Source organism: Nelumbo nucifera, chromosome 5, assembly GCF_055504915.1.
Source record: "Nelumbo nucifera cultivar China Antique chromosome 5, China Antique-T2T, whole genome shotgun sequence".
In the NCBI taxonomy this organism is placed as follows: domain Eukaryota; kingdom Viridiplantae; phylum Streptophyta; class Magnoliopsida; order Proteales; family Nelumbonaceae; genus Nelumbo; species Nelumbo nucifera.
In genome coordinates this window covers 4,863,840-4,890,234 of record NC_142653.1, presented here as the reverse complement: position 1 = coordinate 4,890,234, position 26,395 = coordinate 4,863,840, and the positions used below count along the sequence as shown (strand labels likewise).

Here is a 26,395-nt window from a genome sequence, read left to right as displayed (position 1 = left end):
CCATCAACCCGAGATATTAATTGCACGATATATAGTAGATAAAGATGGTATTTGGAATTATTGGAGTTTATTAAATAAATGCTGTCATATAGATGCCACTTCAGCATTTCTTCTATTATGTTAATATATATATGTAGTGACTTGCAAAAGTAGACTTCGGTTTATATATATTTATCGTTAGGAGAAATTTCATTTTAACGCTTTCATTAATGAATAAATAATATGTATTAAGTTTCAATAAACTAATTTATTATTACATTTTCCAAACAAATCAAATTAAAAACATTTAGTCAACAAAAGTTCACGGTTCCAAATACATATAAAGTAACGCTAGCATCATTCCTATGTGAAAATTAATGTGTGATTGTATGTTGTTGTTGCTTTGATTTCCATGAACATGACTTTGGGACTTTTGGAGGATCGTCAATCTGTCCATGAGAGTAATGAAGTAAAAAAAAAAAAACTAAAAAAGCTCTATTTAAGCCATCGTTATCATCTTCCTTTTAAGCCCATGTATCAATTATTTATCGCTTCTGTACCCAGTTGTAGAGACATTAAACTCACTTAGCTGGGAGAGTCCAATATTGTCTCCCCACGAAACATTTTTTACATATTTTGTGGGAATCATTTTCAGGTTTGTATTTATGAAATTTGTTGAAATTAATTATTTTTTCATCAGGGATCATTACTTAGATGTAATGATAAAATCTGAGGCTTAAGTATGAGAACGTGGGTTTGAGTATGAGCGTGGCAACTTTATGCCAAAGAATGATAAAAGATAAGAATGTACTGAGTTAATTTATTCCTCCCAAGACCTTAGATAACTGGGTTCAACATTGGATTATGGCCTTCAAATCATTTTTTTCACCATAATAAAAGGGGAGAGGCTAACTTTACAGGTCTAATTCCACTCTAAGACAGTCAATTAACTTTATATATGCCAAAAAAAGTTATTTTTTAAGCATATTCTTTAAATTACAAATATAATAAATCAAAGAGTGGATGAAAAAAAAACACCAATGACAAAAAATCTGGCATTAAAACATTTGTGTATAATTTGATATCAAGAACAAAAGAAATGGTAGAAAATTTGGTTAAGAATATAACTATAACTATATATATATATTAGCAAAGAAACATATTTATAAGAGATCCCAAACTGTATGATCAAATCACTTAGATAACTCAGTGGTCAAGTGAAATCATGGCCTTTATAATAATAAATGTTTGGGTTTAAATATCCACTTCCTTCATAGTATTTTAGAATTTATTTCAAGGTAAGATCCGTTTCAAGACTGATTTCACCAAGGCCAACCAAATTCAATTCATAAGTTTAGATAATATAGAATAGGGTAAACCATTAAACACTAGAATCGGCCTGAATAGAGAGTGATTACAATAATTTAAAACCAGACTCTATCTTATAACAAATTGAATAATATTGGTTCGAGATGGTTCCATTCCGTTCTAGGTTTTCAGTTGCTCACCCCTCCATCACCATCCATTACGCATCCTGAATTCTTATTTTTTGCTGATACACGCATCCCGAATTCAACTCATACCAACGAACCAGCTACATAGCTAGATAATTCAGCCAATGAACTGGAAGGCTGTACGCGGAGGTTGGGTAAGCCACATCACTCCTCAAAGCTAAGTGATAGGGTTGGAGTCTAAAGCTAAGTCATAGGATGCCACTAAGTACGGCTTTAGCGTAGCGTTGCATCCGCCAAAACTAAGCCTAAGCCTAAGCCTGGAGGGAATCTAAAGTACCGACTTCAACAGAAACGGTATGGCATTGGCGGGGATTTGTTTGGCTGTTTTAAAATAACAGCTGTACAGTCTTGAAGCTTCACATGCATTTTACTTTCATGTATGGGATACAAGAGTAATTACAATCAATATGTATGGTTAGACTGGTTGCTATTGCTAGGAGATGTTTTGAGATTGAGACTAATTGTTATTCTCACGTTGCGATTTTTTTTAATCCAAACTCAACGTACCACCCATAAATATCATGGGATAATTATTTATATACCCTCGGGATTGAAGAAACTACTTATATATATCCTATAATTTTAAGAACTATTTGTATCATTGATTCAGATAGTGGGGCGTTCGGCTTGAAAACCGTTTATTCAAAAACTGGTTATATTTCATCTTTGAACCAGAATCTTGTCAAAAATTATTGATTTAGTCATCAATTCACTGATTTGGGCGCTCGAATCATCAACCTATTCGACCTAAAAGAACGTTTTTTTATTATTTTTTATTAACAAATTATCTATTTAAATCGAGTAATTAAACTCTAGTCCCAAAAACCGGCGGCCAAAGCATTTTGGTTCAGGTTCAGTTATTAAAACATTGGTTCAGGTTTCAGCACTCTCCAAAACATTTGACAATGTTGCACGGTCGATCATTGCTCATAAGAATATGTTGGGATTGGCTTGGGTACGGGAACGCGCAGCAGATGATTGGAAACTGGGCTCCCATATCATGTGGCAAATATTCAAAAGATCACGACTGATCATTGATATATATGTTTGGCTTATGACTCATCATTGATAAATTGCACAGAAAAAGGGGCCCATATAATATAAGAAGCATATCAGTCTGATATTGTCAATCTTGATATTATCAGATGTATCAAGACCATCTGATTCATATTTCATTTTCAAAACTTTCAAAGAATTTAAAAATACGTTTTTTTTTAATAATCTAATCTACTTAATATTCAAGATGGGACCCACTAAAAGGTCGCTGGTCGGCTGTGGGAAAGTGCTAAATTTCCAAAAACAAGTGTTAAATTGGAATTTTGATAAAAAACACTGTTTCCTATCACGTTTATGATTCTGGTTTATTGGTCAATTGTTTTTTCAGATATCATATTTTTTCTATATCATAGTGGGATCCTTTTTGGGGAAGTGAGTTATTCCATCGATGGGGCTATATATACAACAGGACGGGTAACCCATCCCCTCCCCGATCCCCAATCCCGAAACCCATTAACCCCCCTCCCCCCTAACACTAAAAAAAAGTAAAAAATAGAATTAGGGTGGTTAGTGAATCCAGATTTATGGTAAATATCTCCTATATTTATTTATATGTTTTTATTAATGGGAGATATTCTCATTATACTATGGAATGTAATGTTAATATAAGAAGTGTTTCATGGGGAGTAAATCCGAATTCTCTCTTAACTTGTATAGAAAATTTTGGAAAATTATAAGTTTTGTTTTAATCTTTTGAACCAGCCTATCAAAGGTTGAACAGGTGGGGTTTAAGGTTTGATCAATTTGGATCAGCTGAATATGAAAGCTGTGTAGAAGGCTGTGGCTCCACGCCAGCCTTAAATGCTTAGTGAAAGAGGAGATCACATAAGTGCCTCACATTATACATCTTAGCGTATATTAAAAATATCTCTCATACTTATCATTGGGAGATATTCCCAATACACAGTTCGGATGTACTGTGGGGTGCTGATGTAAACTCATGAAAGAGTGAATGGTTGTGGCAATACATATCAAGGTTCAAAGTATCGTTACATATTGGCCCGTATCGACCGATACGTATTGTTCCATGACCCTTCCAACACGCCCCTACAATGGGTGTATCGGGGGTCTGACCAATTCAGGGGATGGAGGGATCCTAGACCGGCTCCCTTGAACAAGTTTTGAAAAAAAAAAAGTAAAAAAACAAATATCGAAACACCCGATACACCCCTATCGGTATATCGAATGTATTGATATTTTGAACCTTGATAAATATTTTAATGACTGAAGTGGAGTGTTATCATTGATTCCACAACCATTGAATTCAGCTCATCGAATCTCTATGAGCATATATATAAACAACTCTTATTTGTGGTGAATAAAAGTTAGATATGCCGTTCACAATGTTCTCTTTTTAGATACGATCGATGATATTATTAAAATATATTTATTGGAATGATATTAGTTTTTGATAATTCATAAAACCAACAAGTCTTTCCTCTTTTCAATTATTTGAAATGCTTGAGCGGTGGGACAAAATCATATATAGTCAGGAATCAATGAAGTCTTCTGTTGATTATTTTATCTCGTGACAAGACTTTGTTCTTTTTATGCTTGTATAAGTTTTGTATGCATCGATCAGACTTCAGGAGATTCGGATCTGCAAACAGAGAATAATTCTATCCATCTACGGCCTCTTTTTTATTTTGTAGCTTGCCGTGACAAAGGTTAGCTGTCAAGAGTGTTTGACGTGAGAATACTCTTTACATTCAACATCCATGTATGGGAGAGGGGGATTCTCTTTGTACTTAGTAGCTACGTGAGATCAGAGATGTTCTTTCTTCAGAGACATGATCTATTACTCACAACAAATAGGCGCCTCACATGCTCATCCACCGTGCATTGAGAACATCTCCCGTGAATAATAACTAATACACGGGAGATGTTCCCAATGCATGGTATGATGTGCATGTGAGGCGCCAGGTGTGAGGAGCAGATCCGGTCTCCCAGGATAAACCCATTAATGGTCCTTAGTTTTTTATGAATTTCTCCCCTAATAAACTGAGCCCTAATTTCGAGAGTATTTATTTTCATGCACTATTGAAATAATCACTTATTTGAGTTCAGGTCTACATTAATAAGCATTTTATTAGTGTTTAGTAAATAAGTTCTATAAGGTTGTGTTTGGTTTGAAGGAAAAAGTTATTTTCCTTACTTGTATGAATTTCATTACAAGTAATATAGATTATATATAATTTAAATCAAATCCAAAAGTAAAGCTATTTTCTTATCTAAATGGTGGGTCAATGATCTAATTTTTCAAAGAAACTCATGATGTCATAATTGAATAATAAATATTTAAAAAAATATAAAACGCAAACATCAAAATGTACAAAGTTCTGTTGCATTTGGGAATATTTATAATGTTATATATTCTTCATAATAAATAAAATATTATTAAAATAAAATTTATTTTATTTATGGAAAAAATAGAATTCAAAATTTAATAATAATAATAATAACAATAATTCCCACATGTAATGCACGTGCACATTTACTACAAGCATTTTAGTTTATTTTTAATCATATTATTATTTTTGTTAATTTTCAATTTTTATCTTAATTATGATATATCTAAAATTCAAATAATTAATATAAAAAAATTCTCAGATGTAATGCACGTGCCTAATTGCTAATACTAATAAGTACTGATTTTAATAAGTGCTGAGGCTAAACCCCATGGGTCACAACTTTGCCACTGAGGCAATTGACTAATCAACCATCTGGGTTTTCCCCTAACATGGAGAGAATTCCAATAACAATAGGCAGTAGGGGACCATCACTGATTGACAATCAGTCTATCAAGGAACCTCAGTCAAGGTAAAAATCTCATTACTTTTTTTTGTTTTTTTTCTAGCGGAGGAGACATCAAGTATCTCCTTGCCCTTGTTTGGTTTATATTGTTTGAGGTGCTGAGGACATTTAAAGAAACGTGCCAAAGGTGCTTCTGCTCTGTGCAATCAATAACATGAACCCTATTTCGAAATGAATATTTATTTGCCTTTTTCTCACATCTGAAAGTAGTTAATGACTTAAAACTAGCAACTGATCATTAAAATTGGGGTTGGCCCACTTGCATCCTTAAGGTTTAGTTTGAAAGGATATGCAAAACCTTATATTTTATATTGTTTTGTATGTATTTATATTGTATATATCTGTATTTCTACTCTTTTCAAACTGAATCTAAGCAAGGTTTGGGAAGAGTGTAAACACAGATATATACAGTGTGAATACATGAAAAAGTAATATAAAATTAATGATAATGCACTGTGCCAGCCATAAATGCTAAGTTGGTTGTGGGCCAGACTGGCACCGGGCATTATCATTGTTTCATTAGTTCCACACCTAACTACATATATAGCCATTGAATTTTGTTAATTGAATGGATTATTTACGAATGAATTTCAACTCTCAAGGTCTTCAATTCAATTATTGGAGTGAGTGACTACATTGACCCCTAACATTTTAATATACGATTGTTTTATAAAGTAATACTTCAACTATTATCAAATAGCATCTATTTCACACTCCAACAACATGCGTTTATAGAAGTGGGTTTTTTAGTAATAATATACATTTGTAGAGGTGGATATATCAATATTATAACAATAGATATATTTGCTACTACTTGTGATAAACTATCAGCCACTATATATTAAAATATAGACCTATAGTGGAACAACCACGGTGGATGCTTGTGGTGGATATATCAACTGCTATATGGCAAAGTTATATATCTATAAGATGAATATAAGTATTTCAGATAATTGGATAACCTTTTGGCAGTGGATATAAATGCCACAAAAACAAATTTATCTGCTGCCATTGATTTTTTATAGCGGCGGTTTTTTTTTTTTTATACCCGCCGCTATAATATATACCAACACCACTTACAACTGCAGAAAGCAATCCATTGGGGATCCACCACTGTAACTCTATAGTGGCAGTTTTTTTTTTTTTTTTTTTTGACATATTGTGTTAGAAATATCTGTCGCTAAAAACCAATTTTGTTGAAGTAGTGATCAAGCCTCTTTATCAAATAAGAATGTTGGAATTAATAAAGAATTTGACTACAATACCAGAAAAAACTTATAACCAATCAATGAGTACCATAGAAGTGGTGAGCAAACAACCGGTATCCATATAAATTTAATGAGGCTTTGATTGGTCTGACTCGTCTCGACCCTAATAGGGCCTGTTTATCAAAACCTTATAGGGCTTGGGTTTTGACTTTAGAGTATCTAATACTCGATTATAAACATGACTATTATACTATATAAAAGAATTTTTTTTTTTTTTAAAGTCAAGTTCCAATCCTTCAACCTTCATGTTTATTTGTTTACCCATATATCCTTAACTTTTAACAGTTAAAAAACAAGAGTCCAAGACCTATTGATGAGTAACTTTTGGGTTTTGTTTTGGATTTTTAGTTCTTTGAAATTACAAACTTATTTGTTTACCTATTCTCTTATGTCACTTAGTTTTTTTTTTTTACTTACACTATCTTGTTTTGCTCTTTTATATGGAAGTGTTCTATGCAATGTTGGTTTTGGTTGATAATGAACTTTGAAGAACATTTTTTTTATATATTTAATATTGAATCAATGACTATGAAATCGTATCGAACAACTTAAATATAGATACAAATAGAGATTATGCTTTGGAAACGCAGGGATACAAGCGAAAAATATGGAAACACCTAGATACATAAATAACACTAAATTTAAGGTCAAATAGCCATAAATAATGCATGCGCATGCGCGCGCGCACACACACACACACAGATATATATATGGCGTACATGAAAAAATATATTACAATTAATATAGTGGGATACATGGATATCAAACGATACATTAATTAAGAGTCCAAGACGCAAAACATATGAACCTATTATATTTGTCCTAATTATTATATCCATTGTTTTCTATTTTATTATTTTTACTTTTTAACATTAAAATAAGGTTAACCAAACATTAAATTCTCAAATATAAATTAAATTATCATTAACGATTTATAAAAATTATATTTTTTACTCAAAATATATCAAATTTGTTAACTTTTATAAGATATATATCATATGAAAATTCATAATTTTTAATTACTAAAATAATTATTTCATTATTAAAATATGAACTTCTATAAAGTTTTTGAAAATAAATATCATTTTTCATATAAATGTAAATTAGTCGATATGATGTATTCAATTTAATATTATATTCTTGAATATTTTATAAACATTTTTTTTGTAAATGATAAATATAATGTTATTTAATATAGATTAAAATATTAACTAATAATTATATAAATATATAAAAATGGTAAGATATACATCATGCACAAATTTATAAATTTTAAGTACTAAGATAATTATTTTATTATTAATATTTTATTTGTATAAATTTCTTGGGATTAAAATCATCATTTGATGTAAATTTGGATTTAATACATTATTAATTTCATTTAGTTATAAAATGATAATTTTAAATGTTATTTCTTTTAATTTTTAGTTGAAACTATTAATCATAAATATGCATTGTTTGGATGAACACAAAAATTAATAAAAGTAATTTTATTTCACTAATTCACGTAAAAGGTGAAATTGCGTATTGGCTTAAAGTAGTTGTAAGAATTTTAGTGCTATCATTAATTGATTTAGGTTCAAGTCACACTTTAAGCATTAATAAACATTTTTCAATAGAAAGTGTTAATTAACCTTTCCAAAAAATCCTAGCTTGGGCTTGGGTAAGACATTTTGCATGGGTACCTTATCCGTTGCCATTCCTAGTTTTGTGAAAATTAAAAGGTATTAGCAATAGATTCCCATTTTTAACCTGTTCTAATTTGGGCTTGGACATGAATTTAGGCATACTAGATTGGGCTTGAGCCCAACTTTTTTTTAGGCCAGGCTCGAGCTTTCTCAAAAAAGCCTAGCCCGAGCCCGAGCCCGAGCCCGAGCCCGAGCCCGAGCCCGAGCCCGAGCCCGAGCCCGAGCCCGAGCCCGAGCCCGAGCCCGAGCCCGAGCCCGAGCCCGAGCTCGATTTAATAATATATTATATAAAAAATGTATCTTATATAATAAAAATATACATATGATATGTTATTTTCTTTGTTCTTCTTTTCGTTTTATAAGTCATAGTGAGATCTTTTATAATTTTTGGGTTTTAAGGTCTTTTAATATAAATAAATTAATTTTTTATTGAGTAAAAAAGAAAAAAAAAAACTTTTTTTAAGGGCTGGACTTGGACCCAAGACCTAGGCTTGATGATTAGTTCGGGCTCGAGCCTAAATGTATTTTATTAATACAGAGAAAAAGCCCGGGTAGAGAAAGTTAGTAGGAATGGCCCATGGGATTTCCTTCTATCAACTATTCAACTTGGCTTTTTCAAGATCAACACTTCAATTGCTTGACAAAAGGGAAACGAAAGGGAACTCTTTTCGTTGTGGTCATATGCAAACTGCCGCAATGGTGTTTTCCATCTGTTACAAAATTAAAATTAAAATCCCCATCTAGACAACTTTAATTCAGTCTATTTTTCATAGTTGGTTGAAAAAATCTTTTTGAAAAGGGGAAAAAAGAATTGTTTTCCCTTGAGACATTTTCTTGGTGAAAGCTTTCTATGTTTGGCCATGTGAATTGCAGGGGAAAGTGCATAGGTCTAGGCTATCCATCTAAATGGGGCACCCAAACACTACTATCTTCCCTTAACGGAGAAAAGAAAAGAGGAATATCAGTCACATGGAGTGGCTTTGAAGGAATCCGGATTTCTTCCTCACAAAATGGTCCTCACAGCACTTGCAGCGTGCATTAAGTATATCTTTTTATGAAAGAAATCTGGAAACTTGGTTTGAGTTTACTATCATCCCAAAAGCAGACCTTGATGCCAAAGATGATGACCCGGTAGCTGAGATTTTCACTAAGGCTTGGTTCGCTTTTTGGTAAGTTACACTTACCTGGATAAATGCACTTACTCGGGTAAGTCTTTCTTGGGAAACACTTATCCGGGTAAGTGCATTTACTTGTGTTCTTTTATTTTCCATGCAAACAAGACAATGACCATTTTAGTCACAAAAATTGATTATTACAATGGACATTTTTGTCTCATTCAAGTATTGGTAACTTTTTCCTAAGGTGGAAAAATTATTTATCCACCTAAAAAATGGGTATCAGCCCAGGAAAATAAACTTTTCCTAATTCCCACAAATCTAAAAAAAGAACATGGGAATCAAAATCCCATTGACCAACTTTCCCCCTCTCAAGATCCAAAAGAATGCCACACGAAATTCAGGTGTGGGATCAAACCATAAAAATGAAAAACTCTTTAAAAATGAGGTATACGGTTTATTGAGGGACAGAGGGAGTCAATAATATTGGAGAAAAAAAGCGAATGTCAGAAGTGGGATTTGAACCCACGCCTTCTTTCGAAGACCAGAACTTGAGTCTGGCGCCTTAGACCACTCGGCCATCCTGACTACTGCGTTAGGCATAGTTTCGAATAATTTAACATGGCATATTTTAACCGAATTACTGATGATTCAGTGAACTATAATCATCAGTAAAAAGCAAAAATAGTGGAATAATAACCGGTCTATATTATCAATCTCCAAAATGAAGTACTGAACTAAGTGTTCTTGACTTTCTGGGGCCGCTTGATAATATGCCAGCAACTGAAGTGGCTAGGCTGAAAAAACTTATTACTTCGTCTCGTAGTTAATAAGTTTTTTAATAAAGTTGTGTTGTCTCTAACTGAAGTTGAAATTGGCCAAATTACTTACTATCAGGGTGTTTGAGTCCGTAGGTGTTTATTCAATAAACACTGCCGCATAGATGCCATTTCAGTAGTTTGTTTATTTTTCTCTTTCATAAATATCGAGAATGATAAAAGCGAACTTCTGTTTTTGTGCACACTTATCATTTAGAAAAATTATTTTCTAAAGCTTTCACAAATGGTTAGATGTCTTTTTGCTGTTAGGCTGTTGTGGAGTCTAGTGGCGCTTAGTTGTCATAAATAATTGTAATTGTTATCTTTTTCATTTTGTAAACAAATAAAGTACAAATGTTGAATAAAAAAACGTAAACGAAATCAAACACATACTATATCTTTCGATACTTTATTATTTAGTTGTCCCAAAAAAAACATGTAATAATTCACGGTCTATTTAGTTTACTGTCAGAATCAGAATTAAAATTTCTCGAAATCAAAATGAGTATGGTTTATTTTTATAGTCTGTTTAATTCAAACAGTAATAAAATCGGAACTCGAATCAGCTGGAATGAGACCTCATTCCGATTCCAATTCTAGATCCCTGTTATATTCTCACAAACCAAACGACCCTCAATACAGTTCAGCAACTTTTGAAATGTTACATTAAAGCTTAATATAGTTAACCGTTCTAAACAGTTAATCTAGTCCACCAATATTAAAAAGATTCAGTCTCATCAGTGTCTTCAGTCCAAAAGGCCCTCCTGATGATATCATCGAGACTGATAAGATATTTTCAATGCACGGCGGGGATATGCTGTGGGACGTTGTGAAGCGCAAAAGTAAACTCCTACCTTCCGCCTTCCTGCAACATCGCTGGGTTTAAGGGTTAAAGAGAGGGGTGTTTTGTTTCAGAACTCAGAGAGAGAGAGAGAGAGTGTCAAGGGATCTAAAGCCTAAAGGGAAGTAGGGAATTGTTTCTCATGCAGTAAACAAAGGCGTACAGCATGGTTGAGAATCCAATGCTACCAACGTGAGGTTATAGTACTTCCAATCTATTTAAATATAACGTGATTCCCCTGGACGGTGGACCCAGTCTCCTAGGTGGCACCAACTTAACTGTCCTTCTGTTTCGACGTGTCAACTTCACAGCCAAGCGCGTTGGTCCCACATCGCAAATAAAATCCACGTCATTATTCACTAACTGACGTGGATCAGCATCAGCATCTATCTTTCCTGGTAGGTGTGACGTGACCCTCTTAAAGCAAAAGTGACAACTACTGGTTCCGTCTTCGCCTGCCAGAAAGCCAAGTCCAGGGGTCGCTTCTTTTTTTTACCGTTCTTCCCTTGTATTTTCTTCTCGGAACGTCCGTCCAATTTTTGTCAGACCTTGCCCGAAAAGAAAACTGTGGGACGAACGAACGACGAAGGAGGCTGGAACTTGGAAGGAGACCGATGAGAGTAGGGTCTAAAACCACGGTTGCCGGGTTGCCGACCTCCGTCACCGACGAATCGGGAGTCGAGCTGACGCCGTTAGGCGGTTTGGGACCGAAAAACGGTCGGAATTTTATTTATTCATATTAATTATGAGGACAATAATGACCATGATGAATTAATTTAATAAGGGAGAATCCGGTAAGATTCTTTATTAATCTCAAGGCACGTGGCGACTTATAAGCAATGCAGCACTAGAAATTAGAGACTTGTACAGCAAAAAAAATTAAATAAAAATAAAAAAGAAATGTTGCACCACGCTCGCTGGCAATGCCTGGCACGCGTGGACAAATTATTTTTGGAGACGTTGGGAAGGTGACAAACGTATATTTTGTTGATGGACCAAAGTACCCCTACATATGGAAAATAGACGCGTGACTCAACAGACAACAGGCCCCGAAGTAAGATAAATTTTCATTCCAAAAACACCCTTATCTTTTATTTATTTCCGCTTTTCACTGATGTAACTCGGCCAAGGTTGTAATTAGTTGGCATTAAATGAATCTGGGTTCCCACTTGTATTTATAAAGATGAACTTAAATTCAATGACCAAATACGAAAAAGTTTGTACTTAAATAAGCAGCATCGGGTTCCTTGGGAAAGCCGTAGGAAGCTGTGACTGTTCATAGATGGCAGAAGCCAGTAGGTAGAATCGATTGAGGCAGACCCAAACCTGAAATGAAATCTCTGTTAAAAATATTCCTACTGGCTACAGGGAGATGAACTTAATGGAGGTTAATTTACATGTGATTTAGGTAATTAGGGAGATGTTACTTGTACAAATCAGATACATCAAAGGGTAGTCTTCAATCATTTTGAACAACCCGTTAGTCATTACATTAAAAAGAGGGCAGAAAAATAAGGAAAGAAGATAAAGAAAAGATGAAAAGGGTGTCCGGTCTAAGTCAGTATAGGGACGCACTGTTTCTGCAAAAGAAAAAAGAAGGGTTAAGTGTAAAACGTCGATGACAACACAGCTACACTAAAATGGATATAAATAAGATGTTAGCAAGAAACTTTGGTTTTCCCCTCCTACTGTCTTACTGGTCTCTTCTGTTCTGTTTCTCTGTTTTTATCTCTCTCTTGCCTTTCTGTGTATTCTAGCTACTCTTGTTTTTTTTTTTTTTTTTGTAATTTTATGGGTGGTAAAACCTCTGCACCATTCGTCTTCTCTTACTGCCATCTATCAGGGAAAAAAGCCTTGTCTGGGTTATTGTAATTATTGATTCTTCTTCTTCCTCCTCTCTATTTCAACCATCCCTACCAACACAACAATGCAGCCATAGTTTTTTTTTTCTCAGATTAGAAAGAAAGAAGATAATCTACAGCTACAGCTTCACTCTGTATTTCCTCGCACGACCAGCAAAAAAGGAAAAGCTTCAAAGAAAGAAAGAAAGGAACAACCAACAAACTAATAAAGGGTTACCTATATGGATTTTCTCAACTGTTCTTTCTCTTTGATCCTCAGCTTGATTCTGCTAGAGCTCTCAAGAGGTAAAATAGTTTTTCTCTTTGTGGATTCTGCGCTCTATGTTCTTGATTCTGAGATCGGAGGTGCTCTTACATTTTCTTTCGTCCCTTTATTTTTGTACTGCTGGTACCTCTTGCATTGCCCTATCTGATAAATCTCTATTCCCTCTCTTTCAGGTGTTTCAGGTACCACATTCACATTTGTAAACAAATGCGACTACACAGTTTGGCCTGGAATTTTAGCCAATGCAGGAAGCCCCAAATTAGATAGTACAGGTTTCGAGCTTGCAAAGGGCAGTTCTCGTTCCTTTCAGGCTCCAACAGGCTGGTCTGGCAGGTTCTGGGGCAGAACAGGCTGCAACTTCGATGGGTCTGGCCGGGGCAGCTGTTCCACCGGGGACTGTGGCTCGGGCCAGATAGAATGCAACGGGGCGGGTGCGGCCCCTCCGGCGACTCTGGCCGAGTTCACCCTTGGCTCAGGTAGTCAGGATTTCTACGATGTTAGCCTGGTTGATGGGTACAATCTACCAATGATTGTGGAAGGAAGTGGTGGGCAGGGTACGTGTACATCCACCGGGTGCGTGACCGATTTGAATCAGCGGTGTCCAACCGAGTTAAAAGTTGGAGAAGGTGACGCATGTAAGAGTGCTTGTGAGGCGTTTGGGACACCGGAGTACTGCTGCAGTGGTTCCTTCAATACGCCTGCCACATGCCGGCCGTCGGTTTATTCCCAGATGTTCAAGTCGGCGTGCCCGAAATCATATAGTTATGCGTATGACGACGCTACAAGTACGTTTACTTGTACAGGGGCAGATTACACCATTGCGTTCTGTCCTTCATCTTTAACAAGGTAAGGAGCCAAGGGGGAAGAAGAAAGAACACAAATAAATAAATAAGCAAACTGGGTTCTGTGAGAAGATCCATCAAATGCATATGGGTTTTTACAAGATCCCTGTTTTCCTTCAAAATGGGTTTCTCTATTTGTTTTGACCAAAATATTCAGCTCTCAAAATGGATTATTCTCCATGCCCATTTTCTTTTACTGTTCTTTTGGTTAGCTTTGATTGATCTGTTAGGATGCTTTGTTATTATTACGTTTTTTCAACATTTCCTATCTCTCATTTGTCCTGCAATTTGCTTAAGTTTTGTCTTTTGATTTCTTTTCTTTATTTTTTTTCCATACAGTCAGAAATCTTCGAGAGAATCGACGCCAAGAGCAGGGACTTCATCAGATGGGTCTGGATCGGGAACAGGGTCAGGGTCAGGGTCAGGAGCAGAAGCGATGCTGGCGGACGACTCATGGTTAGCAGCCTTGGCCACTGGGGGCTCAACCAGGATCCTCTCTTCTTCTGCTCTCCGGCAAACTTTAATCACTGCTACAACCACCAGTAGCATCTTGATTCTCTCCTTCCTTCGTTTGTAGTGTCTCTCAAGAGGGACAATTACAATTATTGTCGGCAATGGAGATCACCGTGACCGCCCCTCAGATTGACAGCATTGTTGGGTTGGGAAGTAGGAACTGGACAATTGGGGGTTGGGGGGGATTAAAAGTTAGGAAGGAGAACCGACAAATTCCAGATTGTAAGCCATCCATTTTTAGATTTCTCATATTTTTAAGTAATGTCACGTATATACAACAAGTCTAAAGAAAAATTTTCCTTTGCCTGCAAAAGTATAATGTATTCTTCTTTTTTAACTCTTAAGATTATTCTGTAATTGTGGAGCTAAAGCAACAAAGGAAGGGGCTAAGCTCTCTCTTTGGTTTAAGACAAAACACTTAAGAGTAAAGTATTGCTTTAACAGGAATCTGTCTATGATTGGTTGGTATGTAAGAAAGGACCACTTTGCGGGAGTTACAAGCTTGATAGCTTGTCGCTTTGTCTGCTATGGGAGGTAGGATGACCATTCATGTTGTAAAAGAAAGTTTCATGTATTCACTGTTTATGTTCTTCTATTGTTATATATATATATATATATATATATATATATGTATATTTGAAGTAAAATCATGGTTTGTTGGGAATGCCGAATAATGTAGCAGTAGTTGGGTCTTGGGTATATTTTAAAATCATGGTTTGTTGGGAATGCCGAATAATGTAGCAGTAGTTGGGTCTTGGGTGTATTTTAAAATCATGGTTTCTGGGAGATTCTGTCAAGTGAAATAAACCTTTCTCTGAGTTGTTTTAGGTAAAATCTCAAATCTGGCTTGAGTGAAAGAGAGAGAACTATAATAATCCTATCCAGCATAGTCACGATGCAGTTGAAATTTTTACATGGTGCTTTTGCATTATGTGATGGTAACCTCCAAACCATGCTTGTTCATTCCATCATTCTCATCAATCAATCGTAATCTGGCAAAAGTCATTCACAAAGGGCCAGAATATTTAGGTTGATTGGATGTTTAATATCACTGAATCCAAGGGGCCAGAGGAAAATTAATTGAGAACTGACGTAACAGTTCGATAATGGATCATTGGATGCCAAATGGACCAAATGCATGTGGACTGAACATCTTAAATACTGTTTGAAAGTCGTCTGCTTCTATTTGGATAAATGGTCGGCTAAAACTGAAAGGAACCGTGTTCTCATGGAATCAATACAGCCCAGATGTCTGAAATCGATCGAGGAAGGGCCACGGATAAGATTCTTGTTTTAGTGGACTGTGGTAGTGATTGATCAACTTGACAAGAGGAGACACTGAGCCACCAAATATTGGAAAGAAACAAGCCAACTTTTTCTAGAGTTCATTTTCGTCAATTGGGTGGGCTTCAGTTTTTATCTCTAAAGTTCTGTAAAATTGATTTCGTTTAGTAGTCTTCATCATCCAGATTTGATAATGCTACAATGAACCACCCTGTCAAGGACTTGGAAAGTGGGATCAACCTTGGCTTTGGCTAACTTTTACAACTCGGTGCTTGCCCATTAAGAACTCTAAACTCTTTATTGTGTGAACATAGAACTTTTACCACTTCAGGCATAACTGATGGTTTACTTGCAAATCTAGTAATCCACTTCAATCATTCTTCCACCACTTCTCAATTTCCCCTTATTGCTGTCAAGTGCAGAGAGTTTCAGCTTTTCTTTCACAAGTGGCAAGAAACAGCTAAGCGATTTCTCCACGTCAGGGCGCTTCTGTCACTTCCTAAGTAGGCAACCAGGCACTATTTCATTGGGCCAATAGAGAATTGTCTCCACTGGATCATAGAGGATCCGATCATCCTAACCCTTCAATTTGATACTCTTCCATTTTATATAAAACTAGTGTAAAACCACATGCTATGCACATATGCTGCAAGTATTATTCCTACAGATATATGTTATTTGGATTCAACTTTTATTACCTACACAGAACTCAAGGTAAATATCCACTTTATATTATATATTATAGATAATCTGACAAATAACCGGCCCTTAAGTTCTTGGCATTCCAATCACCTTTCTAAAAGGCATTAGTACCCTTATGTAATCATTTTATTATTATACGAATTCAGGGTACCATTTATCTTTCACTAGGATTGTCTCATAAACTAGAAACTGGTCTTATAATTTTAGTAAGATTCTAAATTCAAAAGCATATAAACAGAACAGTATTAAGCTACACAATTTTTGAGGGTATTCCTGCAACTTATGGGATCAAAACCAGCTAGGGTGTGCAAAAAGAAACAATCACATACAACCGGTTCAGACAATGTTTCCTAAAATGCACTTTAACATATAATTTCATAAAGCACAGTGCAAAGATCCCACGTTCCATAATAAATTCCATTTACTTAATCTAGAGAGCATCATATTTGCATCTTTTGACATTTCTACGCATCATCCTTTTGCTGGAATGTTATTGTCTATACTCATGGATGGCTATAATTAAAAGCATGCTCACATAAAGATAAGATTCTTTCTGCTCTGCCAAAAGTTTCAATGCACTCACCCAATTTTGTAATACAAGGAATTATATATGAGAGAATCAGTAAAAGTTGTTAACTAAATGATTTTATTTTCCTATTGATAGACCTCGAATGAGCAGGGGCCATGGATCCACTCGTAGTGGTGAATCAATGTGAAGACAAGTATATGGGACCTATCAATATGCCAAGTAACAAAGCATATCGGTATTCTAAAAGTATATGTAATCAGAAATTTATTATTTTCCCGGAAAAAAAACTAGTGCAGGACCACATATAGCCTATAATCAGCAAACAAGCATGATATGTAAACAACTCTATGTAAAAACTTAATATGATTTGAGGAATATGTGCAGAATTACCTTGTCGATTGGGGCCTGGGAAAGAAAGAAGGAAAATAGGTCCCAGAAGTTTAGAATGTGATTGTGATCAATGATGGGTAGCATTGATCCTTTTCATAATTGGAATAGAAACCATCTAAATCTAAAACTCTGATGAAGCTTCCGAACTTCTTGGTTGTAGACTTCAGTTATGTTGAATTGCAAGCCCACCCCTTTGACTTTCCCCAGAAACTTCTCCAATGAGTCACTTCTTTTGGAGCTAAAAAATATGGCTTCAAAAAATCTTCTAAGTACTTTGGCAAGGATTTGACAGTTCCAGAAAGGCCTCCATGGAATTTCTTGATTGATGTTCTGTTGAAAATCACATAATAAATCATGAAATAGAAATGAGATGCATTTTGCATCAACTTAAGAAAAGCCTGTATAATTGTTAGTAATGCATGTCCCATTACTCTTGTTTGGTAGTAAGAAAACTCAAAAAGCTAGGCAACCCCAGACCATATAGGTTTGAAACCAGCGGTAAGCTGTCTTGACTTATCACCATACCAATTAAATTCTAAGATCATTGAAAAGGAAATCCAAAGTGCCTATCAGCTAAGGATCGATACATTGGTATATGCATGCAGAGAGGTTGGTCCATGTATGATCCAAAAGTTGCACTAGAATGTAGTTTATAAATTAAAAAGGAAGCTAAAGGTTAACCTCATTTATTACATTGTTTATACCAAAAAAGAAAGTTTCTGTTTATTTTCCGTTGGAGATTAACATGTGTAGGAATTAGGATGTATATAATTTATTTTATTTTTATGAAGAGGTATATAATTTAATTATAACATGGAGAGTACATTACATAGAATATCTGATTCTTAAGGATGCAAACACAACCACAATGTGGAATACATAAAGGACCAGTCACAAATTCACAATTACAAACAACGCATAGTAGTGCCCCCATAAAAGTGTAATTAATTAACTGATCAAGGTTTTAAAAGGCCATTGGTCTTGAATGGACAAGTTCTAAGCCTCAAGGCATTACACCACAAAAGTTTCAAGGAATAATGTGCATTGTGGAATATTACTTATTTATTTAGTTAAAAGGAATAACGTACCTAGTTTACCTGATTAATATGTTAAAATTTATTTCTCAAAAGAAACTAACTTATGAATGCTTTCCAAATAATACTTATTGCATGCAGATTTTAATAATCAGTCCTAAATGGGTAGTAAAACACGTGGCTGCTATTAAGTTACCAAGTACATAAATTTAGAGATTAATAGGTCAAAACATATATTGTATTCCTTCAATATGCAATTTTCTTGTATACTTTGGAATATTATTTACTTGACAGCTAATTTATAAAATGGTGGGCTATTCAAAAGGCCTCATGGTGGAAAAGATTGAAAATAGGCGAGAGAAAATGTGAAATTTTGAGAAATATGTAGTGTATATTCTAATAGGCAGCAAACCAACCTGACAGAAAAGATCAATACTTTGACATGTATGCCTTTCATATTCTTGTCTCCTGTCCTCTTGCTAGTAGTATTTGGGATTGGTTTTTCTACCTATTTGGATGCAGGTGGCTCAAACTTTCTTTTAGATGGCCAAAGCAAAGAGGGAGAATACTGTGGAAGTGTCTGCACAAGGGCAGCAGTGCTATGGATACTATGGGAGGAAAGAAATCTGAGAATATTTGAAGACAAGGAAAGATGCAAGGAAGAACTGATAGAAAGTATTATGATGAAGGTGACTTCATGGGTGAAAACACTGAATTTATTTTCAAATTTTACAGTGGATGATATAATTAGGAATTGGAGGACAGTTGCTATCTCTTCCTTGGCAAAAAAGAAGGTCCTGAAGGATTGGGTGCCCCCTGAACCAGGTTTTATCAAATTAAACTTTGATAGCAGCAGTTTTGGAAACCCAAGAAGATCTGGAATTGGAGGGGTTATAAGAAATGAAAGAGGAAATGTGTTGGGGCAGTTTTCGGGTCCCATTGGAATTGGAAATTCCACTACAGCTGAACTGAAGGCAATGGTATATGGGATTCAAAAAGCTAAGGAGCTGGGAGTGGAAAAGCTAGTTATGGAAGGGGATTCCAAAGTTATCATCAGTTGGCTAAAACAACATGAAAACACACCCTGGCTATTCAGAAAAGACATCAAGAAGATTAAAAGCCTATCCAAGGACATGCATCTTTCAACTCGGTGGACCCCTAGAGCAGCAAATGGATTTGCAGACCAGCTAGCCAAACAAGGGGTAAACAGGGATCACTGTTTCTGGGCTCAACTGTAAGAGTGAAAAATCAACTTACTAGTGGATACATAACATTGTAGTGGGGTAGCAGAGGCTAATCATAAACTGTAACCCCTGTAATTTCTATTTTCATCAATGAAATTTCTTTTTATTGATAAAAAAATACTTTGACATGTCAACCTTGAAGTAGTGAAGCTCAAGATCCAAGTATACCAAGATCTCGAAGAGCAATATCAAATCTTAAAGACCATGTTATCATAAGAGAGGTCACACCCAATGTCGAGGTCTCCCATATTCAATATTGTCTTTTGACATGTCAATGGGAAATAACAGCCTCTACTGATGGAAAGTAGAAAGTTCAGATTCAGCAACAAAGCAAGTTCAGCATCTGAAGCAGAATGACAGCCTCTACTTTATGAGGGTCTTCATTCCACCTCAACAAACACTATTGCCTTTAGGTCCTTTGTCATTTTAAAATAGAACTCCACACCGATTAACCCAAATTCACTGTAGTGACCACTAGAAATGGCCCAATAAAAGGATTTTTACCCCCGAAATTCACATCCTAGAATTACTAATTACCAATATTTGATTGATGATAGGTTAAGGCCCAAACACTTTCAGGAAAGAAAAACTCAAAACAATACTTAACCTAAAATTCTTCAAAGCTATTAGAAGTTGTATTTGCTTCATATTCAGATGTGCATTGATTCCTCTCTCTCCAAATGAAAAGAGAAAAAAAGACCTATCGAACCGGAGTTCATATTCAGATGTGAAACTAATGACTAAAGGCTTCATCCCTGAGGTGTAGTTTTTTTCTGTTATACCTATCAATTTGTCTTGACAAACAGGAGGTGCATATTATCTGACAGATAATTTTGAGGATTTCTGTCGTAGATTCTTTTCATTAATGTAGTGATTGAGATAAGATCACCACCCATATAGATGAAAATTTCACTCTGAGAATGGCAATGTTCAGTTGTCTGAGTACATGAATTGGCACAGTTCACTGAAAACTGATCAAGAATGGTTAAAGTGAGATATTAAAGAGGCCCAACCATATGACAATATTGGTTAGAACTACTTTTGAACCCATATAAGATATCAATAATGTATTTCTACCAACACAGAAATATCCCAATATTGGTTAGAACTACTTCAACATCCAAGAAAAATTGCAATGGCAGTGCTAGCAAAAACTGAATCCATGGTTCATAAGGGTGTAGGGTGTTAGCTTTTGAGGGATTGTATCTTGTAACCACTCTGTCACCAAAGTAGATGAGCCACACAGAATCTAGCAAATTAAAGAAGATCATAGAATAAAGTTACATAGATAAAGCTTTTTTTTTCTCGTCACCAGCCTAACTCATCTTAAAACAGATAAAGACATTGAGTGAGGAGGTATAGAAAAAAAAACAATACATCCTTCATCCCACCCCCCAGAATGAATCATTCTTGCCAGAAATTCCCATATAAAGTAAAAATGATTTTTTTCTTTTTCATCATCATCCAAGCCTTATCCAAACTATATCGGGTCAGCTACATGAATCGTGTTTTGCCAATCTGTTCTAGTTAATGCCATATACACTGTTAAATTATGGGCACTTAAATCATTTCTTACTACTTCTACCCACATCCTTTTTGGTCTACCCCAAGCCCTTCTAGCCCCCTTCAACTTGAAACAAATTATAGGTGTTGTTGATGGTCTTCCATGCAGGTGACAAAACCATCTTAGTCTACTTTTTCTCATTTTACCACCAATTGAAGCTACTCCTAGGTTCGTTTTATCACCATCTTAGTCCACAAAGCATAGATGGCCTTACAACTGTTTTATAGAATTTTCCTTTTAATCTAAGTCTAAGCAGTATTCACCTATCGCATAAAATTCCAGGTGTGCCCCTCCATTTTCCCCATCCTACTCTAGTTCTATGGGTGACATCCTTTTCTATCTTGCCCCTGTTAAGAATTATCTAACCAAGGTCACATTGAGTTGTTTCTTGGTCTCCAATCCTAAGTGTACCCTGATTTACACTCCTATTATTATTATTATTATTATTAAATTTACATATCATATATTTTGTTTTAATCCTACTTATTTTCAAACATCTTGTTTCTCAAACATTTGTCCAGAAGCTTCATTTTGCATTTATCCTTCATTAGTTTTATCAATAAAAACAATGCCATCAGCAAACAACATGCACCGCCCTTCTCTTGAATATGCTTAGTCAATTCATTTATGATCAGTGCAAATAAATAAGGGCCAAGTGCTAAACCTTGGTGAAGGCACACCATAACTCTAAAACTTAATGTCTTTTCCATAGGTGTTCTAAAATTGGCTGTTGCACCCTCGTACATATCTTTGGTTAGGTCCATATACCTATTTGGAACCCCTTTATTTTCCAAGACCACCATATTATCTCTCTAGGAACTCTATCATATGTTTTCTCTAGATCAATTAACACCACATGGAGATCTTGCTTTTTCTCTCTCTAAGCTTTTCTATCTTTTTTATCAATAACAGGAAAGTTTCATTATTTAATGATAAGATACAATGGAGCACCACACAGAGAGATAACCTCTCTTAGCTCTCCCCAAGATGACATCGAAATACACAACTTACAGCATAGTCCAGAACATCTGATCCCTTCCCAACCCTTGCTTTTCCAAAGAATCAGCAAAAGCATTTGCCTCATTTTTACCCACTACAGCTTGATCTCTATATTCTGAGTTCTGAGTTAAACATTTGAACTTTCTTCTTTCATTAATATCAATTGACACAAAAGAAAAATAGCTTCCGTGGTTGATCTCTTTGCCATAAACTCAGAGGTAGCATCTTGTGCCTCTCTAAGGGATGCTTGTAATGTTTATATTTTCAGAATATAAAAAGATATTCTTGTTTCATGTCATAATCATTGTTCAATTATTCTCTCCCAAAGTTTCATAGTTTGGCACATGAGTTTAATCCCTTACAACATTGTATTTCACCTTTGTTCTTAAATAAAGACACCATACTGCCCTTTCTCTATTCATCAGGCAACTTCTTTTCTTTTTACACTTCTATTGGAATCTCATTGGGTCCTAACACTTTTCTCTTCATCTTATTTAGTACCTCTTTTACTTCAATAGTTTTAATTTAACGAAGGTATGTATTATTTTTAACACTATTAATATTAATAATCTCTCCTCCATTAGTGTCTTCTACATGTTCATTTAATAATTTTTTTTTCAAATTAGTTTTTCTATGTTTATTTTTTCCCATCTTTTACCAAGACTTTTTGATCTTCCTTTTTAATGCACCTAACATGGTTTAAATCTTTGCCTTTCCTTTCTCTCATACTTGTTAGTTTATAATTTTTTTTCTTCCCTCTTTAGCGCCTAGTTATGATAAAGTTCATCATATGCGCTAAATTTAACTTAACTTTATTTTTAGCTTCCTTTCTTATGAATTTATATTTTTTTCCAATTTCTTGTATTTTAGTCTTTTGCCATTCTTTGTTATGTGTTAATTTTAAATTGATTACATGTTGAACCTCTTCATTCCACCATCAAACTTTTTTTTATTTCCCTTTCTTTATAAAATCTCCCATTTCAAACCATATATCATTAGTCTTTCCTTCTAAATTCCATTTTCTGTCTATTATCAACATATCTCTAAATTGAACTAGTTTTTCTCCTTTTAGGTTTTCCCACCTAATTCTTCAACACCTATTTTCTTCCTTATTTTTCATTTCATAGTGCACACATCTACCACCACTAATCTTTGTTGTGTCATGTGTGATTAAGTTTTCCTAAGAAATTTGCTATAATCTTGTCAAATGTTTTGTCCTCTCCTTGTGTGTCATGTGTAGCACATCACCAATTCACCACTTGTAGATGTTCCTTACAGTATTCCCCATGAATTATGTTAATATACAACTACAACATGGACGCAATCAACAACTAGGGAATTCTTATCAAAATATTACAACTCCTGATGCATCTGTGATGTCTGTAAAAACCATTTCAGATAATCCCTAACCTGATTGTGACTCTAATGTCTTTTTGGACCTTAATGGATTCAAAGGGAATGAATCAAACAGTCAAAGTGAGTTCAATACACAGGGATACATAGTAGAAGAAATTAGAAAAGAAGACAAACACTTTGAATTCCAAGAACAAAGAAATTTTCTTGGTAAGTCAAATGTACCAAAATTTTAATAAACCAAAAATATCAGCATGAGACAAACAAAAGTAAGCAATGACGGTTTACACTGGCTAATGCCAACCTACACAAACAAACATGTAAATACTCTACTGAATTCGACTAAGCCTTAATGCCTTATCTGTTTAGTGTCATATTCATTGTTAACAAACAAACATGAGAACATTGTATTAATATACCAAGAAAGAGTTGCTAATACAAAGCTCATAAATAGGAAAATTTCCTAAGTGAGCAACTAGTCAAAAAAGAAAGACAGAAAACTTAGAAGCGTATGGATAAGCATTACATATTAAAACAGGCAACCTTGGCATAAAAAACATGGAAACAAAATAAAAAATGGTAACATGGAAGTAATAATTTACTACATAGTTGTCAATTTGACGCCTAGGCGGGGGCCTAGGCGACAAGGCGCCCTTTGAGGCTCCCCTCGCCTAATCAACACGCACTTTTTTACTCTCTAATATAAAATACTTTTTTGTTCATTCTTTTTTTGAGATTATAATTATAAAATAGACATTCTTCTTCTTCTTTTCTTCTTTTCCTATAACAAAAAAATAAGGGTTCAGCCCCTATATTTTTTCAGCTTTATTTTCCTTCTTCTTTTTCTTCTCATAAATATGTTGATTCTCTATACTTTAATATGAATAATTATTAATAATTATTCATATTAAAGTATGGTTATGGTACCTATACTTCTTTTTTATGTTAATTCTCTATACTTTAATTATGAATAATTATTAAGGAAATATGGTTATGGTATCTTGAGAACTACCCTAGGATCTATGTTTTTAACATAAAAAAAAATCCATCACCTAGGCGACTAGGTGACAAGGCACCCCCCTGTCGCCTAGCCTCGCCTTGGCGCCTTGAAAACTATGATTTACTACTTCTTGGTTACTCATTTTATGCTCAGTTAAAGGCTTTAAATAGGAATAGTAAGTAAACAGTTGCATCCATGAAAATTTAAAATAACACATTTAATTATGCAATGCTTGTTCGTTGTTACTAGTTCTGACTCAAAATGACCATGAGAAAAGTTCTGAATCAAGCTGCAAACATTACAATCTTACAAAAAAGGTCATAACCTAAGTATCCGAAGCATGGAGCGGGTGGGGAGTGAAAGTAGAATATGGGTGGCAAATTTTAGAGGAACCTAATATTGAGTATCTATGTAGTTCGTGTGCATAAACATATAGACATACATATGCATGTATAATATATGTGTGTGTCTATTTTCATTTGTATCTGATTAATAGATGCACTGGGGGGATAACATTAGGCAGATTTACTTGATAAGTAATATGGTGTGTGTTTTAGCATGTAATCTAGTAATGGGACATCACACCGGAATCAAGAACTGGCAGTGAAATACCAAATTAGAGGTACACATTGGAGATCCTTCAACACCATGGAAGCAAACAAATGATGAGTATACAAATTAGAGGTTACAGCAACATTCCAATGTTTGAATATCCTTCGAATATCATATCCGTCAGGCAAAGGAGAAATAACGAACAAACCATGTGTCGTCCACATCAGATTGATAGAGGTTTCAATCTCATTAAAATAAACAGAGTTTTCTCTACCTTTTGGCTAACCAAAGTTTCAAGCAGGATTAGCACTGATGCCACATAAAATATGCTCACTTTAAATTGAAGAAATTAGATCACACTCTATAACCTGAATGCAAGCATGCAGACATCAAATTTGAATATAATACTAAGTCCTGAGAAATATACTGGTGTTCAACAAAAGTAGCTTAGAAAGAGCATAAACAGTTACAATTGGCTTATGAACCACAATTTATATCTTTCTTAAACACGCTGAGACACACATATGAAGGAGATGTCAATCAAATAAGCTCAAGACAATTAAGTATCTCCTAAGAATTCTGCAAGCGTTCCGAGCATTGAAGTTGTAAAATGAAAGACACAACAACTGAAGGAACTGTTAAGAAGTATAGAACTTACATTTGATCATGCGAGGGAGCACCGTCCAAGGGAAGAGAGTAGGCGCACGCATGCATTGCTGAGGCCGATCAGATCCCCACTCTTCTAATGCGTACCCGGCTTCGTTGATAGGACGACACCATCTTTCTATGATAGGAAGAAAGAGAAATACGCTGTATTCCAATTTCAGATCAATAGCCATTCTTTACAACTTAAGACAGAGGGGGGTAAGAGCAAAGGATCCAACCGAGTAGCAAAAGAAAATGAGAAGAGAAACAAGGAGACAGAGAAATAGAAGAAGGGAAGAAAGAGCCGATAGTTGGAAACTAGAAAGGATGATGACCAACGAAAGCTTGTGGAGGAATCCCTCCATACCTCACAGACACAGACGTGACGACGACTTCACTGTCGGGGTAGAAGAGTTGTTCTCTCCTGAAGTCCTGATTCCTGGTCTTTTTCTTTTTCGCATTTTCAATTTCGTTCGCCTTTTCGGTTTCACCGCCTTACCGGTGGCGGTGGGTCTCCGACTTTT

General features: G+C 35.1%; 1 protein-coding gene, 1 long non-coding RNA gene and 1 other non-coding gene across 5 annotated transcripts; 1 reads left to right on the top strand and 2 right to left on the bottom strand.

Moving 5' to 3' along the window:
• Window positions 1-9,938: 9,938 nt before the first annotated feature.
• Window positions 9,939-10,022, bottom strand: TRNAL-CAA (transfer RNA leucine (anticodon CAA)). Its single transcript has one exon. It is a non-coding gene; the product is annotated as a tRNA-Leu (tRNA).
• A 2,403-nt stretch (window positions 10,023-12,425) lies between these two features.
• On the bottom strand, window positions 12,426-26,395 carry LOC104589105 (uncharacterized). Of its 3 annotated transcripts, none has more exons than XR_733906.3 (3): window positions 25,885-26,395; window positions 17,481-17,810; window positions 12,426-12,673 (listed from the first exon to the last, which is right to left on the bottom strand). It is a non-coding gene; the product is annotated as an uncharacterized LOC104589105 (long non-coding RNA). The 3 variants fall into 3 exon arrangements; XR_016075941.1 differs by lacking the exon at window positions 12,426-12,673 and adding an exon at window positions 15,175-16,520; XR_733905.3 differs by lacking the exon at window positions 12,426-12,673 and having other exon boundaries at window positions 15,175-17,810.
• On the top strand, window positions 12,621-15,016 carry LOC104589104 (thaumatin-like protein 1). The gene is made up of 3 exons (XM_010247296.3): window positions 12,621-13,240; window positions 13,394-14,066; window positions 14,402-15,016. The coding sequence occupies exons 1-3, from the start codon at window positions 13,177-13,179 to the stop codon at window positions 14,637-14,639; spliced, it is 975 nt and encodes a 324-aa protein (XP_010245598.1). The 5' UTR covers window positions 12,621-13,176; the 3' UTR covers window positions 14,640-15,016.

Coding starts and splice junctions, on each gene's coding strand:
- LOC104589104 (XM_010247296.3), top strand. CDS start 13,177: ATGGATTTTCTCAACTGTTCTTTCTCTTTGATCCTCAGCTTGATTCTG. Junction 13,241..13,393: donor TCTGCTAGAGCTCTCAAGAG/GTAAAATAGTTT, acceptor CCTCTCTTTCAG/GTGTTTCAGGTACCACATTC. Junction 14,067..14,401: donor TGTCCTTCATCTTTAACAAG/GTAAGGAGCCAA, acceptor TTTTCCATACAG/TCAGAAATCTTCGAGAGAAT.